The following is an 18017-nucleotide window of genomic DNA, read 5'->3' as shown; positions in this document are numbered from 1 at the left end:
CCTTCGTGGAAGTGATCCGTGGATGATCATGTCATTACCTCTGGCGGGGTAACCTGCACATGCATCAAGAGTCGCTCCACGGCAACGTCTTTGGTGAACCTAGTGCCTTCAGATGCCTGTCGAGACAGAAAAGGAGCCCGAGCGCTTCATCCATACTCACACATCAGGGCCTGATCCTACAATATCCGTAACAACATCGTCCCAATATGGCCGTCAGGCCAGCTTTGGTTTCCAACAACATTATTGAGCAGGGCATGTTCTCGGCCTGCCTGGTCTTTTCACTATTCGCGGTCAACTTCTTTTCCTCCGTCTTCTCACTCATCTTGCAAGTCCTTCTCCTTGTTACCCGCTTGCCCCTCATCTTCATTACCATCGCCGCCTACGGGATACTACTGCAATGGTTCCCAAGTGGCTCCGTTGTTAAGAAGCTTGCTTTATTCATACTGATGGGTATCTCCGGCACGTGGTGGACGGACCTACAAATCGATGGCGTTAGACGTGGCTCGGTAGCCCAACAGCCATCCTGGCGCCTGCCTCAAGGCGGCTCCGTCATCGTGTCATCGGCAACTTCTCCTATCGACGCTGTGTACCTTGCGGCGGCCTTCGATCCTATCTTTACTACATCCTGTCCTGGGACGCGCAAAGTGCGCCGGCTGGGTTTGCTTCAGGCAATCCTACGCGGGTTTCGACGAATCGGGGACAATCCTCTTGGAGACGCTGCCCTTGGGGAGCTGGAGACCTTGCTTGTGGAACACCCAGCGCGAGTCATTGTGGTGTTCCTGGACTGCCCAAAGACGAACAACAAGGGCCTATTGCCCCGCTTATCAAGCCTAGTCGCCGTTCCCCTTCCACAAATGCCTTCCGAGTCAGCATCCGGTACACGCCGCCGGACGTGACAACACCGGACCATGGCGGGTGCCTGGCAATCCTCTGGAACGTGCTCTCCAGTCCTCTGCACCTTATCCGAGTGCATATCGCCGACGACGTGAATGTCCACACCGCTTTGTCACAGTCACACAAGACGAACAGCGAGCCTGCCAATTTGGTAGCGCGGCACAACGGAGATGGTCCGAACCGGAGTTCAAGGTCGAGGGTGACACGCCGACGCACAACTAAACGGCCGCTCAGGGTTCTCGGCGTCATTAAAGAATGAGTACAGCAAACAGGCATCAGCCTTGGGTGGTCAGCAAAGGTCGCGGCAGTGGAGGCGACGGGGATGGATTATTAAGCCCCGAGCAACATGAATGTAGGCAGCGCCCGTGGTTGGTACAGATGTAGTTCAACAGAAGAGGATAAAAGAAAGAGACGATGCATGGATGGCCAGAAGGCTTCACTGACCATCATTCAGGCCGGTAGTGACCGTCACTCCCAGGGGCAAGTTGGGGTAAGCCCATAGTCAAGGGTGGGTTGGGTAAACCCCTGTCGGGTCGAGTGACGGTCATTACCATGACAGTCATTACCACACGGGGTCCGGGGCGCGGCTGGACCCCTAGTCGTGTCTGAACCCCAACCTCAACCCTCAGTCAACCCTGCGCTGTGCCGTGTCTCCTCCCCTCTCATTAAATGACCCATGATACATACCGCGGCCTGGACGGGCTCGCAACCTGTACGGCGAGGGCCGTCATAATTGCTAGTTATTACGCGTAGAATAGAAAATACACCTCATACATACACTATCTAACCCTTCAATCTGACAGTCCAGTTGTGATCAAAGGACTATCTGGCGATGGCGATACACTTCGAGGCTGACGCTGGTCGTACCGACGGGCAGGTCGGACTGCTGAGCTGGCCTGCCTCTGGCGCCAGTAGTAGCCAGGAGCATCGCGTCCTCCTCTGCGTCTCGTGCAGGGTCGGGCTCCGGCCGGACGACGGCATACGACTACACTTCCTGCGGAAGCACCGACTCAAGGGCGAGGCACTACGCCAAATCAGGGACTACAGCTACGCTGTCGAGCCGATCACGAGCCCGTACACCGTACCAGTGCCAGCCGACGGATCACCGCATATAGAGCAGCTACCGGTATTAGACGGCTTCAGCTGCTCGGACTGCCGCTTCCTAACGACGAGCTGGAAGGTAATCAAGGTCCACCACTCAGAAGCAGGACACGCCCCAGCAACCGGCGGCCGTGGTAGTGACAGCGGTTGGCGCGAGGTACGGCTCCAGAGTCTATCTCCGGGGAGCCATGCCCGGTACTGGGTAGTCAAGGAAGGAACGCGCGGCATAACAGGCTCGGGCACAACTAGCGCGACCTCCTCACAGCCCGCATTACTCGAGCGGGTTACGAGATACGAAGAGAATCTAGCTATGGAGCTGGAGGAGACGCGCCGGACGGTAGACAGCCGGCAGGGAGCCGACTTCGAGTCGACGTGGGTCCGCGAGATGGGCTGGGCAAGGCACCTAGCCGGCAGCGACTTTGGCGAGCACTTCCAAGCAGGTCGGAACGTTCTTACGGCGACGGAGCGCGCTAGGCTACGCTGCGAGGCAGATATCTCCGAGCAGGAGCGCCTCCTCCGGCTCGGGGCCAGTTTTGACCGGCTTATCGTGAGAGGAATCGAACGGACAGGTCAGGTGCCAAAGGAGGTACTCCGGTACCTAGCTAGTGTGGACCCCGACCGCCCGGCCGGTGGCCCGTTCAGGACGGAGAACGGCCGGGACACGAAGGATCGATACCAAGCCTACTGGAAGCGCTACCTCTACTATTGCGTCCGGACTGAGCGACTCGGCCGAGACGAGGCCACGGAGAAGTTTCGGATACGTTTCAACGATGCCCAGTGGGCTGCACTTGAGGAGATTATCCGGCAACTCGACAGTAGCGACACGAGCGTCCAGGATAACGATAGCGACGACGCCTCCCCAGCTTCATCGACCTATATCGGGTCTGAAGAGGCTGCGACTCCAGGGCACGAGGTAGTCGAAGGAGAGGAGGATCCGGCCGAGGACCCGCTAGACGAGCCCGTTATGGCCTTCTGTGTCGAGTCGTTACAGCACAAGGTTGCCGTCCACCTATTCAGCAACCCGCTCCTGCACTTCACGGTCGTGCTCGGGATTAGCAGTAACCGTAAGACCTACGCCTGGCGGCCAGCGACCGAGTTCACGCCTCAGGTAGCTGGGCTCGTCTGGTGTGCCCGTCTGATCCTGCTAGAGTACATATTCGCAGGTTCAGAAGCCCAAGGTTGTCGGCACTGCGACAGACTACTGTCGCAAGTACGACGAACCACAATCGGCGTTGCGACGACGGATCGTCGCAAGGATGGAAACACGATGAAGGACAAAGGATATATAGATGGAGGATCTCCTGGCCAGACAGTCGTTACCTTTGTACTTCAGCGATCAATCTAAGTATCGCCCTTACCCTTCACTTGACCTAGTCACTCAATTGATCCAAGTGTGATATCTCTCCCAAGAGACACGAACGACAACCCCAGAGATCACGACAGTACGGAGTCAGTATTGCGCAGGCGTTACCTACCTTCTCAGAACATAAACCCCAACCGCCCGGTCAGACGGATTGACCCCCGGAGGCCGGATCGTGACACATACATTCTTGGCAAGGGCAATAAGCGAAGGGGGTTTGAATCATGCATCTGAGCTTCGATTTTCTAGTGAATTGAGGCTACCTAAAACTTTTGGTTCTGGGTGCAATAGGTATATGGTTGATCACCTTGCATGCTTCTGAGGTAGTACAGTAGACTTGCGCTCCTTCTAATCATTGACGCTCGGTCGGAACCCCTAACCAGACCTTAAGCCTATATGCGACTCATTCAAGGTATGATCCCTCATCGAGGTCTATTGCGCCGAGCCCATTGCAAGATTTACAGCGTTGATTGAAAACAACAGCGTTGTATCCGTTCTGGGGGTATTTTCTAATCATTATCGCTACCTTCTTACTATGCCATATTTAGAACAACCAAAAGTTTAGTCAACCTCAATTCACCAGAAAATCGAACCCAAGAGGCATGATTCACCCCCTTGGGTATTGGCTCTACTAGGAGTGTACGATCTCCTTACAAAGGTTAAGTTCTGTCGACTAACCAATAGTAGATGCATAGTAGCCGCTAGCCCACTATCCCCGCATTATCGTGCAGGTAACTACAGGGAGGTCGCAAAAATAACGCAAAACGCCAAATCCGGCCCGCACCACCACACCACATGCACCAGCTTCACTTATTAGTATTGAAGCCATTTCGACAGCTATTATGGTGGCAAGTAGTGCATTCTGTAGTGATTCAAATGCTGTATCTGATGACGGAATCAATATTTGGTGTACCAGCCGTCTGAGGCTATCACCGCGGCTAGTCGTTTCGGCATACTGTCGATGACGCGGTTAACAAGCTCAACCTTTATCTGCTCCCAGGCAGCCATTGCGACTGTTTCAAGGTAATCCAATGAAGCCTTACACTTCGTCATATATGCCATTTGAGGGTCGGCCTTGTAGATGCGGTCTTTGAGGAACTACCAAAGGTTTTCAATAGGGTTGAGATCTGGGCTGTATGGCGGCCATTCAAGCACCTCGATCCCAGAGCTATCGAGCCATTCCTTCACCACTTTGGCTGTATGAACAGGCGCATTATCGTGCATGAAGATAGTATCGTAATCAAGCATCGTCGGCAAGTATTCTTCAATATGGTCCTTATAAACTGCGCCCGTCACACCGCCTTTCTTGGCGTCGGGGTCTCCTGGGAGGACGACAAGTGGCCCCCGGTTTCCGTACCGAATCCCGCCCCAGAACATAAGGGAATGCCGCGTTTTCTTTGTCTTGCCTTGTACATATTTGGGATCTATTGCTTTTGAGCCTGGAACGGATTAAAATGGTTAGTTGTGGACTAAGTTATCGTGGTTTAAAGGTAGGTGTGATTTACAGACCTCTTGGCCGCCAAACCCACTTCTAACTCTGCCCATCTCCGCGCTGAACAGAGCACTCATCACTCCATAGAATGCGACGAAACCACGTAGGCGGCTTATCACGATGCTTCTGCGCGAATTGGAGTCTTTTTTGAGCATGGTCTTCTGTTAGAAAGGGGCGCTGTGCAGCCTTACGGTGCATAATTTCGTCCGCCTTGAGGTACCGCCTTATAGTGTCGATAGAAACATGAGGAGTGACCCGTTTCTTAAGCTCTCTGATTGAGATGAAAGCGTCATTATTGATTGCATCCTTGAGGTGCCTTTTGTCGTGTGAAGTAAGAAGGCTAGGGCGCCCTCGACCGCGAGGAGATACACCCCAATCTTGCGTCGTGAACCGTCTTTTAATGCCATACACAAGGCTCACAGGAATCCCCTCTTCCTCGGCGATTAGTGCAGCTTTTTTGCCCGCCGAAAATGCTGCCCAGACGCGATTCCTCGTACGAGGCGTGGAATGCTTTTTGTATGGCTTTAACGGTCGTTGTGGTGTCGCCATCGTCGATTGAAGCTGGTAGTACTGTAGGTGATGCAAGGTGCAGATGCGTGTCTGGTGCGCGTTGTGGAGAAAATTCGCGTTATTTTTGCGCCCCCACTGTAGCGCTGAATACCCTAGCCTTTGTCATTGGTTAGGGGACCACCGCAGCGCCCAATTAAGACTTTGTTCTGCCAGAAATAGCGACGTTCCTCCCACAGGGATACTCTGGCCTGGACACGCCCTATTGTGAACCTTCGACCATCACTAAGCCGTCCCTCTCTCTCCAGCCCTCTTCCTCCAAGGAAAGGTTTGAACTATTTTACTAAACTCGGTCGCTGTTCCCAACCTGAGGCTCAGGCTGAACTCCACCCGGACATCTTGTCCTGCCCCTGCGAGAGGACGTCACCAACTGCTGGGGATCTGGGCATTGTCGGAGTGAGGCGCATGAGATAGGAGGTTGTTATTTGTGGAGAATAGTATTCTCAAGTTGGGACGAAGAAGGAGCTTAGCGCTCTACAGGCGGCGCAAAATGAGGAAGGCGCTGGAGCGCGCGACATGGGTAGAATGAGCTACAGTATGGCATTTCGGCGACCCTAGGAACTTAAAATCGGGTTGAGACTGTCGGATGGCGCGTGACCTGACTGTTGGTGATATGATGTGATTGCTTGTGGTGGAGCTTTCAATACTTGGCCAATTGGAACAATGCCTGCTAGTGCTGTTACTTGTTGGTTTGGGGGCCCTCGTCATCTTCTCCACCATTATCAACGGAATGCACTGTGATAGGGGAATCCTGAGGTCGTACCAAACCAAGAGACACGGGTAATCATCAATGGCGAGGCTTGCACCTATATATGGAAGTCACTCCTTCCAGCTAATTTGTTTTAGGAAGTTCTTTCAATTTACACAGCTACAGCATGCATGAGGTTCTATGCGCATACCACTGTGTCCGGATACGGCTCACGTTCGATTGGTCTAGTGTAACATACCCCTTCGGTACCTTACTGGGAGCGGGAATATAAATCGTTAGATTCTTCCTAGCATTGCTTCAACATAAAATTCCCACAAAGTCGTTGGAGTTGGTTGGAAATCAATCCGAGAAGATGGACCTGCATCGCTTAACGAAAGATGGAAGACGCCTCTGGTATTTCTTTCGGATCATTCAACAACCGAGCATTGGGAGAGCTGCTGGATCGGGACCTTCAGGTATTTGAGACGTAAGCCCCTTGCGAGAATTGTTACTAATTTACTCAGCCGTGGCTGACCGTCGTCCAATTGACCCGCCTCCAGTCTTGCAGCTGAGAATTTTTGAAGGGGATAACATGGACTATGTACAAGATATTACGCCTATGTATCTTGCGCAATTCTTCGCCTATGCCTCAATAGAAGGAGTTCAGCAAGGTGGTAGACTGCTGATAGCGAAGAAAACTGCAGCTATCCTTGGAACAACAGTTGCTGGTAGCTCTTTCCTAAATCAACCAGAACCAGCTTACTACTTCGTATTTGACGATCTTTCGGTTCAGTTCGAGGGCCAATATTTTCTGAAATTCGACTTATACGAGCAGCAAATGTTAGACATGGACAGAGATGCTCTTTTGGGAGAAAGCGACCATGTAGACATCGAGAGCAATAATTATTTCTCCCACAGACAATCCATATCGTCAGCAGCTTTCTCAGTTGTACCGCCAAAGCGTTTTAAAGGCTTCACATACAGCACTGGCCTTAGTTGGGTCTTGGCTGAGCAAGGCATACGCATCCGTATTCGCAGCGACCTTCGTGCAATGAGAAAAGCTGGTTGTCTCAAGCAGGATCCACTCGCATCAGTGGCCGCCACCGCTTGGTCGAGAACCGATCAGTCGTTCATCACCTCACGACCATCTCTTCCGTCACTAACCGAGGCACTTCAATTTGTTGATGACGGCTGAATGTCCAGCTCCCGGCAGCGTGGCGAGTTAACCTGCATAACCAGTAAGTTCAGCTCATCAGCATTGTCAAGTTATCCTCGCAAATTCTCTGGAGAATGCCTCCCGCAGTGGTGATCAGACATTTTTACGTGAGCTGAGAATGAATGACATGAAGCTGGGATTATGGAAGTTCATCGCTGGTGTAAAGCTCTGCCAAGAACATATGGTCCTGTTCAATAGAATAACAGGCGCCAGACAGCCGCATCCTCTATCCTAACCGATCCGACAGTAGATTTATATCATGTAGTTAAATAACTTACTCAGCCTACCCAATCAGAAGCGCCTTCTTCATCTGGTCTCCAACCTCATACGGCACTGAATCAGTGCTATGGCTGTTTGTGTTTTGAGTATTCTCAAATCACAGAATTTTCCAGGCAGTAGCAGAACATGCTTTGAGGGAAAATTTAAGGTCTCTAAACTCGAAAACTCTTCTGTTGCCAAAACGCTCTAAGGTATGTCCCTTATGGCAGAAACTGCGCTTACGCTAATGATTCTATAGATGAAATGGAGTCAAGAAGAGAGAAAGCCATGTACTATTCTATTTGCAGGACCAGCCACGGATCTCTGGGTTTCAGTGTTCCTCCATAATACTAGTTTCCTTGATGAAGCAATGGCGCAGGAAGGCCTTGGTGCCTTACGTCCACTACGCCCATTTCATGGCTACAGTGGGACCTCCCTCTATAGGACGGTCTCAGACTTCCAGGTTGCACAATTGAGTCTAAGCTGCAGCCTATGACAGATGGGGTCCTTGAATAGCTGGGAGGGATGAGCCTTGAAGACTAGCCTAGTAGTGCACTTTAGAGGCAAAATGTGGCATTGCGGTTCGACATTCCCAGGCAATTACTTAGCCTGAATCCTGTACCTGACTAGTTACAAGGACTCAAGCGAAACATACAGCTGTCCAATGAACCTTGAGCATAACAAATTCTCGATCTATCATCTTGTACACTCTAGGTCCTATTTCCCAGAGCCACTACAGCGGCCACGGAGGAGAAAGTCGTCTATTGGTGCATGGAGATCCTTTGAGAAGGCGCGTGTCTCCTTCCTATAGAGTAATATGGGGCGATTATGGAAGGTTCGCACCACAGCAAGCCTCACACCTCGATCACCCTCGATAATAGAGGCATACACTTGCTGTGCCGACTCTAAAAGTTGGAAATTGCCCAGAGCCCCTTTGCTGCCGCCTTAGACATCTGGAGCTCAAGAGCCTTAAACGATGGATGGGCAAAACTCTACGCGAAGACATCAAGCGAGCTCTTGCAGCTCGTCGATGGTTGTATAAGCAGCAAAGATGATCTTGGGAACGGGTCTACTAAGCCAATCCCGGACACTCTCATCCACAGTACTTACAGATAAAGCGCAGACGAGTGATTTTGTCATACAGAAGTAAGGGAAGCTTAGGAAAGGCCTCAATCAGAAATAGAATTTACTGGTAAATCTAGGGTCATATGAGTCTCCATAGAAAACTGTCTCGCCATCCTTGCTCCAGCGTAGGAAGTATGAAGGAGGATCTAATCGTGCCATCTCACGGCCATCGTCTTGATCTGGAGCCCGACTTCGACCTGGCCAAGGTGAAAGCTGACCTAACCTGTGCTCGAAACGGATTTTCCTTTATCCAGCATCCAGGGAGCAGGCTGTCACCAGAAACTGCGAGTTCTCTTGATGTGGTCACGGATGGCCTCTACAGTTAATGGTTGGTTCCCATTCCTCTATGAGTTAAAACATCTTTGTGGAGGCAGCGTCAAATGTAACTAGCCCCCGCAAAATGGAGTATTCTACAAGCCTGCCTTGAGAACATCATTGTGCAAAGTCGGCGTAATCGCCTTCAGCAAGAGCGATGGGTAAAAATGGTTCCAACACGTTACCTTGGAAGGATTGCGCGCAAGCCTGGTTTCTCACACATGGCGAGAAGTCAAATGTTGTATGACATTCAATATCAAACGCCAAAGTGAACATAAGGAACCCAGAGCGGCCGCCTCGGCTCCGACCCTTGTCTCAATTCAGCGTCCCTGTCCGCTCCCGATGACCGTGACTTTCCGCGTCCGGCATCCTCGACCTCCACCCACTGGTCTCGGAGCGTCCTCATCGCTCGGTGAAGCCCCCGGCTTACGGTTTCATCCCGGATACCCTCATCCCGCAGAAACTCGTACGTCATTCTCGCCATGTCCACACATAACCCGTCATTTACGCTCCAAAGCGTGCCCACTACATGACGGAACCCCGCAAGCTGGCAAGCATTGGCCAGATGGATGCTCTCGTCAACAGACCCCTCATCCAGGATCTGACCAGTCCCGCATGCCGAGAGGTACGCGAGGAATGGCGGCTTCGAGGTAAGGTTCGTCTCCAGGAGGCTCGCCACCGTGAATGGCTTCCGATCCCAATCATCCAGGAGCAGCTGGCTCTCCAGCGGTTCCGTGGGATGCGTGCTGCCGTGGCCAGCAAAGTGGAACATCTTGCAGGCCTCCAAGGCCGAGGCCACGTCGGCCTTGTACGGTCGAGGCCGGGCGTGCGGCAATCCCACCGACTCGCAAACAGCTACTACGGCATCAACCTCGTCGCTTGCATGCTTGAGCGGTTCCTGTTTTGGCGTGTTCTGCATGGCAACGACAACGGCATTTCGGGACTCTCCGGCTTCCGGCGCGTGCTGTGGCCGTCGCCGACTATGTATGATCGCCTTGACGGACGAGGCGTACGATGAGACGACTCTGTCGACCGCCGTCTCGCCGGTGCGCCTTAGATGGTGTCCCGCTGCATGGAGTGGAAACCGGGTCAGTGGGCCGGTGGGGACCCACCACACGTGCGGCCACTGACTGTCCGAAGGAGGTCCAGTAAAGCCTAGAGCATTAAGAATGGGACAGACGATGGCATCCCAGAGCCACCCAAGCGTGTCAAGAGTTCTAAGTTCCCGGACATGGTCGTTGAGCGCCTCTCGGGAGAGGTGTGGCAGCTCCAGCAATCGGATGCCGGACTGCTCAATGACCAAGGCATCGCAGCGATACGAGCTCACGTTCAGGTCGACGATCGGGCCGTGCCGCGCAGCCTCCAGCATATCGGCTTCCGATGCGGAGAGGAGGAATCGCTCAAAACCGGACTTGGAACGGATCGTCTCGAGGAGAGCGGCAAGCCGGGGTCCAGCGTCGCGGCGCCGATCGCCTTCCGTCTCTGCGGCCAGAGTGGGGCGCTCGGCAGCGAGGGAACGAGCCGACGCCGGTGCGTCCAGTTGATCTCGCACGTCGATAAAGGAACGTACCAGGTCGGGATGCTCGCGTTCGAGAGCGGCAAGGTCGGATTGCTCGAAGAGGGCTCCCGCGATGACACCACGACCAGTCTCAAGCAGTTCGATAGCAGCAGCAGGGCCTCTGTTGGCATGCAGAGCAATGGCTGTCGCGTCCGACGAGAGTCCGACAGCCACGGAGAGGAGGTGCCGCTGGTCTGAGTTCTGCAGAGAACGGGGGGTCAATAAAGGAATCAAGTCGATCGTCGTTTTGGCAATGGCGTATGCTTGTCGATCTTGAAGTATAGCTGGGGATGTCAGAAGATGACGGCCGGCTGCGACACGCATGCTCACAGCGGAGGCGGACTGACGCAAGGCAGCGACGAAGCGTTCCTTGCCTTCCTCGAGGTCTGCCATCGCTCCGTTCCGCGAGAACCTGTCGCTTAGACAAATTCCGAGGTTGTTCAGCCATCCAGCCCGGTTCGGATGATCTGACGGGGTGGCATCGATGGCTTCTCGTCCTACTTGGATCGCTTCCTCGAGGTCTGCCATCGCTCCGTTCCGCGAGTATCTAGCGCCTAGACGAACTCCAAGGTTGTTCAAGAACATAGTCCGGTTCGGATGATCTGACGGGGTGCCATCGATGGCTTCTCGTCCTACTCGGATTGCTTCCTCGAGGTCTGCTATCTCTGCAGTCCGCGAGTACCTGTCACTTAGGAGAGGTCCGAGGTTGTTCAAGAATCCTGCCCGATCTCGATTGTCCAGCGGGGTGGCATCGATGGCTTCCCGTGTCACACGAATGGCTCCCTCGAGGTCTGCCATCTCTGCAGTCCGTGAGTATCTACGGCCTAGACGAACTCCAAGGTTGTTCAAGAACATAGTCCGGTTCGGATGATCTGACGGGGTGCCATCGATGGCTTCTCGTCCTACTCGGATCACTTCCTCGACGTCTGCTATCTCTGCAGTCCGCGAGTACCTGTCGCTTAGATGAGTTCCGAGGTTGTTCAAGAACGTAGCCCGGTCCGGATGATCTAGCGGGGCGGCATCGATGATTTCTTGCTCTACTTGGATCGCTTCCTCGAGGTCTGCCATCTCTGCAGTCCGTGAGTATCTACGGCCTAGATGATTTCCGAGGTTGATCAAGAACCCAGCCCGGTTCGGATGATTTAGCGGGGTGCCATCGATGGCTTCCCGTATCATGTGAATGGCTTCCCCGAGGTCTGCCATCTCTGCAGTCCGTGAGTATCTGTCACCTAGATGATTTCCGAGGTTGCTCAACCATCCAGCCCGGTCCGGATGATCTAGTGGGGTGGCCTCGATAGCTTCCCGCGTCAGACAAATAGCCTCCTCGAGGTCTGCCATCGCTCCGGTCCATGAGTATCTATCCCCTAGACGAATTCCGAGGTTGTTCAATAATATAGCCCGGTCCGGATGATCTAGAGGGGCGGCATTGATGGCTTCTTGCCCTACTTGGATCGCTTCCTCGAGATCTGCCATCTTTGTAGTCCGTGAGTATCTGTGGCCTAGAGAACTGGTTGTCCTGGTATTTCGAAGCGGCTCGTTAGTAGTCCGAAGTCTTTGCCAGGGAGGAAACTTGTCACCCACCCTTCGAAGCTTTAAAATCTAGAATAGAATCGGCCCTGGTGTCGAATGAGTGGAAGATTCGACCTCTGCCCTGCCTAGAATCACGCCCGAGCCACGCACCCACATGCGGCGAGCTATCACATTCTTAATTGCCATTCGTAACTGCTGACACTCAATGCTGACTTGGCATCTTCGTGGCTTGGCGCACTCAGCTTTCAGCTGGCAGAATCTGCATTCGTTGTACTGTAACCACCCTTTGGAGAAACTTAGCTTCTAGGATGGGGGCCACCTCGTCATAGCAGCGTCATGGCTCGTCTTAGACTTTCAGCCGACAGTCAGCGCGTGCTGTTTTGTCACTTGTCAGCAAGGCTCCAGAGTTAGATTTGTAACTCCTCGCAAATCCACCGGTGCAGGGTCGCCACATGCTCTAACCTGGTGCAATTTGTCATTTTCTGTAGGATCACTGGGACTGCTATCTCGATGCCTATTGGCTGCCGCGCGTACGCTGGTCCCAGACGTTTGTTCATGTTCGTGCACCTGCCAGAAAGTCGGAATTGTCTGCTCGTCGTCCGGAATCGAGGTAGGGTCCGCAGGCCATTTCCACTCATCAGGCCAACCTGTAGGTCTCGGCCAGTCCGAAATACACATTCTCAGGACATGACGGAAACGGTGCCAGGTCCCGGAGGAGCTCCTTCTCGTCCAGGGCCTCCAGCCGGACATCACTGCTTTCCCACCGGAATGCGACGTCCGGACCTCTTCAAATCCAAGAATCCGGGATCCTCCCCTTCCTAAGCACCCAGCAAAGACTAAAAGCTCTGATACCAGGCTACAGATTCTGATCGCCGCCTACGACGACGTCATGTCGGCTGTCTGTCGCGGGTACGAAAACAAAAAGCAGAAGGCCAAAGCCAGGACACCATTGCCGACCGGCCGCAACAAGAAGATCGACAATACCGCCGAGTGCGACGAATGGGAGCGCTACTTCGGCATCGCCACCCCCGCGGCCCAGGTCAAGTCTAACTGTCTCGTCGCCCTGAAGGCCGTGGCCCTTCGCTGGGGTCGCGAAGTCGTGCTGCACTATGACTGGGCATCCAAAGGCCCGAATTTCTGCAATCTGCCCTAGCTGCCACACTTTCCCCAGTGTGACGCGCTGTCACGGGGTGATAGCGCCTGCCTGGTCGTGTGCCGCTGCGGTATGCGCTGAGATGAAAGGGAATGGAGATGGATCCTCTAGCCGCGGTTTCTTGAAAGGCTGGGTGATGTCGGGCAACGAGGCAGTACGGCGGCGGGTGGGAGAAGGGGCAGGAGGGGCGGCCCGGTCTGCGGCAGGACGCCTGGTCCAGACTTGGTCAAGAAGGCGCTTGGTGTGATGAAGGTAGAGTTGGCCGCGGATAGCAAAGAAACTCTCTGGCTTGAAGGTGGTGGTATTATCCAGGGCTCCTAGAAGGGTTGACGGCACAGGACATCATGGCGGGGGCGGAGCTTTGGGGGCGGGGGCCTTCACTGGGTGTGTTGGGGAACCAGGACTTTTACTGTGAAAAAATTAGAGTGTTCAAAGCAGGCCTCACCTGATCGTAGTACTGCAGGCGCCTGGGGACTGGCACTGCCCATCATTCCGGGCGGTAGTGCGCTCCAGTACCGGGGGCGGGGCTATAGTCAAGGGCCGTGCGCGGGGCCCCCTTGTGCTGACCTGCGACGCGAATTACCGGGAACGCGCACTACCTGCGAGGTGAAATTCAGGTACGTGGAGAAGAGGCGAGGTTCAGGTAAGTTTGTAGGGTCCGTGATTTTAATACTTGGCGGAAGCATCTATACTAAGCCGTTAATGAGGCGAAGCCGTCTTTAAGCTTTCGGCGACAGTTTAGACTTCGAAGCTATTATGTGCTATCTATCGGACTTCTCCAAGGTGATTATCCGGACCAAGACCTGTCATGGAGCAGAGAATATCCGAATCATTGACACTCTGAAATCTCTTTTCCAAAAGGCGAATTACATACACCTCAGCCACAGAGGATCAACTCGTCCGCATTTCTAGGGTTCCCGGCAGAGTGATCTCATTCCCTGTAGCGTTTTGATGGTCGTGTCGCTGGGACACTACTCTAGAGCCGTACTACATTCCGGGCCAGTTGCGACAGCCTGATGACTTATCTAAGTGATTCAGAAATCATGCGGCAGATAGTTCAGGGGGCCATCGGCTTCGCTTGGCACGACACTCTCCATTTGCGGTACTATCGACAACTTGATCAATAAAGAGATTCTCGGTGCTCGGGCCATGGGCGGCTTGCCCTGGGCTCGGAGCTCGAGCGAACCAGTGGAGTTCGCAGAAGTGCGGCTACTCAAGAGGTCATAGTGCGGCTAGAGGAAGAGCTCCTCGGGCCTATATAGACTAGTACTAGCGTGCCCTGGGAAGTTCAAGGAGATAGTATTTGCTAGCAGGTTCACCTCGCAGTGATATGCGGCATTTGACATCACCTAAGCGAAATTTAACAAAGTTTTCGCCGCGGTAACCTTCGATCAGTCCTGTATGATTGATTGAGTATACTCATGCACGAGGGATAGAACTGAGGCTCATGGCTTCAGTAGCAAGGTAGTAACATTGGTCTACGAATACTCCCTGCGCTCTGTTCACCTAAGTTTTGCTCCTCTCTCGGGTAGTCAATCCTCGCGCTCTAAGAGATTTCATTGATCTATATACGGGGTAAATTTCTCAGCTAGCAGGTGGATCAGAGAGGGGGAAAAGCAACGGAGGCAGCAAAGCGATGCCCCTTCTGGCGGAGTTGCTTCATCTTGTATTGAATAGGAGATAAAGTGTCTCTGAGTGATCGCACCTTGTTCGATCAAGCACGACAACGGGTGCTGATGGTTCCTGTCTGACCAGCGTAAGGGCAGCTGAGTATGCCTGCATCATTGCCTATAGTGAGGGCTTTGTTGAACACTCAGTTAGCCTATCGTAATCATTGACCTGGTAGGCTGATGTATCTCGGATCATTAGATCTCGATCCTCTCACCCCGCGCTTAGATATCTCACGCTCCGAATAGAATCCGATCTGCGTAGCACAACATGGATTTTTCTACATGATGCAACGGAGCAGATCGAGGAAACGTGGTATTTGCGTACCTTTCGTCCGCAGGTATAACAGACATATGGGAATGTGGATACTTACCGAGGTCGTTCTGCAAGGACCTGTATCCAGATGGTAGCACGCCCCTGTATGGCCCATCTTGGCACGCCCAATCGAAGTGATGACCTTGCCTCTTGTCATCAGGATCTCCCACTTTGATCAGGGAGATCTTGTGGCAAGGTTTCGGGGACCAATGACGATATTGATCTCGTCCCTGCCTCACGGCAACGCTGCCTTGGCCATGTACGATGGGAAAAAGCCAGCCTTCGTACTCGTAATAGCATCTTTTAAAGGATTTATGTCAGTTGTCATATGTGTATTCTGTTGGACCGAAGACGTGCAGCTTACTGGGTCAGCTCGATCTGCGAGCACAATCTCGTCCCAGGAAGCAAAGTATGGTCGCTCAGGCATACAGCCACGAAGAAGATCTCTTCCAGCTCCGAGTCAACCTCGATATGCCACTTCTCACACGTGTTGTTAAAGCCCGGATAGTCATTGCCTACATTGGTCTCGGCAAATGTCTGGGTAGAATCAAAGCCCAGAATCTGGTCCGTACTTTGACTGCTCTCGCTTTTAATAGTGCGAACAGCAGAGATACTTCGGGAGAGAGTCATCACAGCGAGAAAGGTATTTTTAGCGTCGCTTAAGCGCATCTTGTGGCTGCAGGGTAGGTATTTGTGCCGAGAGAGTTGTGTAGTAGTTAAACCGTTATCAGCTACGCGAAGTACTTCGACTGCTATTATAGAACATCTCCAGTATCACATGTGGGCGACGGCAAGGCCAAGGTGTTTCGTAAGGTTACGGGCAAGGGTAGCAGAGAGTTAATGTAAACAGTCCGCTCAAACTTGTCAACTTGGCGAGCAGGGTTGTAGACCGGCTTTAGGTTAAGTAGTAGGCTCAATAACATAAGGCACAGGAGTCTCCAAGGAGATCCCACCGGAAAGGGCGTCCGCTTCGCACTTACCGACAAGCAACATCTCGTCCTTCTACCCTGTATCCCATGCGATTATCCTCAACGGTGATCAACGCATTTAGTGTGTCTCAAGCTCCCCGAAGGGTAATGTCCACACGCGATCGCCGAGTATCAACTAAAGCCGCCTTGGACCACGGTAACTATTTATTCACCGCCAAGCAGTCAATAATTGTGGATGCTTCTTAGCTAGACAGTACCGCACAGTTTGTAGTTTTTCCTATTATGATGGGTGCCAACATATTCACAGTCTACAATACGTGTGTGGCTCGCGTGCTCCCGTTGGCGAGAGGTGTCCTGTCCAGTGCCTGCGCCCACGGCGGAGCAGGGAAAATAGCAAATCCAGCAGGAGTAACAGCACCTTCGCTGCGCTGCCTCCGCAACCTCTGCTCCTTTCCGCACAGCGTGGCCGTGCTCATAAGCACCTGCAAATAGAATCATGGCTGCAGCGACCGGACCGTGTACTCCGCATTGCCTCGGTCCGTGAGAGAGGGATGACCTGAAACTCGTCCAGTCTGACTTAGATCCGCTCGCCAAGAGACGGCTTTCACAACTAGAATGACTAAACCTTCCTGCTCACCTAACTATTCTCTGTTTCCTTCGCAGACCCGTCCTTGTCTTTGGCCTGATTATGGGGCCTTGTTTATGCCGTCTCAGAGCCCAAACAATCCCTGGTTGGTGCGGGTTGTCACGCTCGACCAGAAAGACTCGTAATATCAGGACACGAAATTCAACATGAGCTTCTAGGATCTGATTAAGACGGTTTCAGGGTTCGAAGAGCGATTTTTCAAGGACGTCAAGGCCCGTAAGATTGATGTAGCACTGTGTGAAGTAGGGGAATGAGACAGTCAGCACCTGCACACTTGGACCAAGGATTGCCTTCGCTTATTAAAAACTGAACGAAGTTTATCACTGAAATCTCGGGGCTTAAAGTAGAGTGATTTGGTGATCTAACAACCTAACGATCTCGCTTATGGCATACAACTTAGTTTTGCAGGCTATTTTGTATGCACGAATGTAGTCCGCGTTTGAAAAAGAGTTCGCTTGGGAGGAAGCTTCAGTCTGTATAGCTTCGACTGGATGGGATATGATATTTTCCAGCGGGACCATCCTTTCACCCACAGAATCGAGTAAGTTGCTTTATTGAATAAGTCTTTCGTATTCCTGGAAGGCTCTGAGCGGTTGTCACTGGGCCCGTGTCGCTTCAAGCACCACTCTTGGATACCCTTGATCCCCCCCCACTTAGCATTCAGCGCGGTATATATAGTATCGCTATCGTGGGGAACTTCGACATACACAAACTGCTCTCCAGAGGGCAAAGGCGATCTTCTGAGAGTGTAATCTCATCGTTGATCAAGGTGGCGTATATAAGACAGTTTACATCATCCGCAATGATGAATCCATTTTCGCCAACCCGTTGTACAGTCGAATTCGAAATCGGTGTCCACTTTCGCTTAACGTCACTCTCTCTGCGCACGGTCCGCCTTGTCTTTGCAATGCCAAGTGCATGGAGCCGCAAACAAAGCTACCTGCAGGTAGGTGGGGCAGTCAGGACAGCCATTTCAGGCTGCAGGCAGGATTCACTCATTGCATAAACAGGGCGATGCCTGGAGAGCATTCCTTAGAAGCACTCCCCTGGCTTCTTTGGACCTGTTTTTCCAAATGAATTTCTACTCTACAGTCGAAGTTAGCTTTGACCGGGTCTTATGAGGTGTTTTCATCTTAAGTGACCTTCCTGTCATTTTGGCATGGGCACAGGGGGGAGTCGTTTTGTCTAACCAAGTACGGCTT

The 18017-nt window shown here is 52.7% G+C and overlaps 6 protein-coding genes across 6 annotated transcripts; 5 read left to right on the top strand and 1 right to left on the bottom strand.

The window, feature by feature from the left end:
- Positions 1-206: 206 nt before the first annotated feature.
- Positions 207-1153, top strand: B0I36DRAFT_426153 (uncharacterized protein; the record flags this gene model as incomplete). Its single annotated transcript, XM_046162377.1, has 2 exons — positions 207-773; positions 830-1153. The coding sequence occupies 2 exons, from the start codon at positions 207-209 to the stop codon at positions 1151-1153; spliced, it is 891 nt and encodes a 296-aa protein (XP_046004101.1).
- Positions 1154-1726: 573 nt separating this feature from the next.
- Positions 1727-3340, top strand: B0I36DRAFT_402027 (uncharacterized protein; the record flags this gene model as incomplete). The annotated part of the gene is made up of 2 exons (XM_046161716.1): positions 1727-2074; positions 2165-3340. 2 exons carry the CDS (start codon positions 1727-1729, stop codon positions 3338-3340), a joined length of 1524 nt encoding a protein of 507 aa, XP_046004100.1.
- Positions 3341-6454: 3114 nt separating this feature from the next.
- On the top strand, positions 6455-7297 carry B0I36DRAFT_257766 (velvet factor-domain-containing protein; the record flags this gene model as incomplete). The annotated part of the gene is made up of 2 exons (XM_046151039.1): positions 6455-6578; positions 6627-7297. Coding segments are annotated over 2 exons (795 nt in total), but the record flags the coding sequence as incomplete, so codon positions are not given.
- Positions 7298-9272: 1975 nt separating this feature from the next.
- B0I36DRAFT_300528 (CHAT domain-containing protein) lies at positions 9273-12329 on the bottom strand (the record flags this gene model as incomplete). Its single annotated transcript, XM_046152026.1, has 2 exons — positions 12156-12329; positions 9273-12090 (listed from the first exon to the last, which is right to left on the bottom strand). The coding sequence occupies exon 2, from the start codon at positions 12045-12047 to the stop codon at positions 9273-9275; it is 2775 nt and encodes a 924-aa protein (XP_046004098.1). The 5' UTR covers positions 12048-12090; positions 12156-12329.
- B0I36DRAFT_356691 (uncharacterized protein) lies at positions 12004-13257 on the top strand (the record flags this gene model as incomplete). The annotated part of the gene is made up of 3 exons (XM_046157665.1): positions 12004-12093; positions 12593-12714; positions 12960-13257. The coding sequence occupies 3 exons, from the start codon at positions 12004-12006 to the stop codon at positions 13255-13257; spliced, it is 510 nt and encodes a 169-aa protein (XP_046004097.1).
- Positions 13258-15651: 2394 nt separating this feature from the next.
- B0I36DRAFT_356690 (uncharacterized protein) lies at positions 15652-16661 on the top strand (the record flags this gene model as incomplete). The annotated part of the gene is made up of 4 exons (XM_046157664.1): positions 15652-15883; positions 16013-16082; positions 16292-16365; positions 16441-16661. 4 exons carry the CDS (start codon positions 15652-15654, stop codon positions 16659-16661), a joined length of 597 nt encoding a protein of 198 aa, XP_046004096.1.
- Positions 16662-18017: the final 1356 nt, after the last annotated feature.

Source organism: Microdochium trichocladiopsis (assembly GCF_020744255.1).
Source record: "Microdochium trichocladiopsis strain MPI-CAGE-CH-0230 chromosome Unknown B0I36scaffold_18, whole genome shotgun sequence".
In the NCBI taxonomy this organism is placed as follows: Eukaryota; Fungi; Ascomycota; class Sordariomycetes; order Xylariales; family Microdochiaceae; genus Microdochium; species Microdochium trichocladiopsis.
Note: the sequence above shows the minus strand (reverse complement) of the source record. Positions and strands in the feature narration are given on the sequence as shown.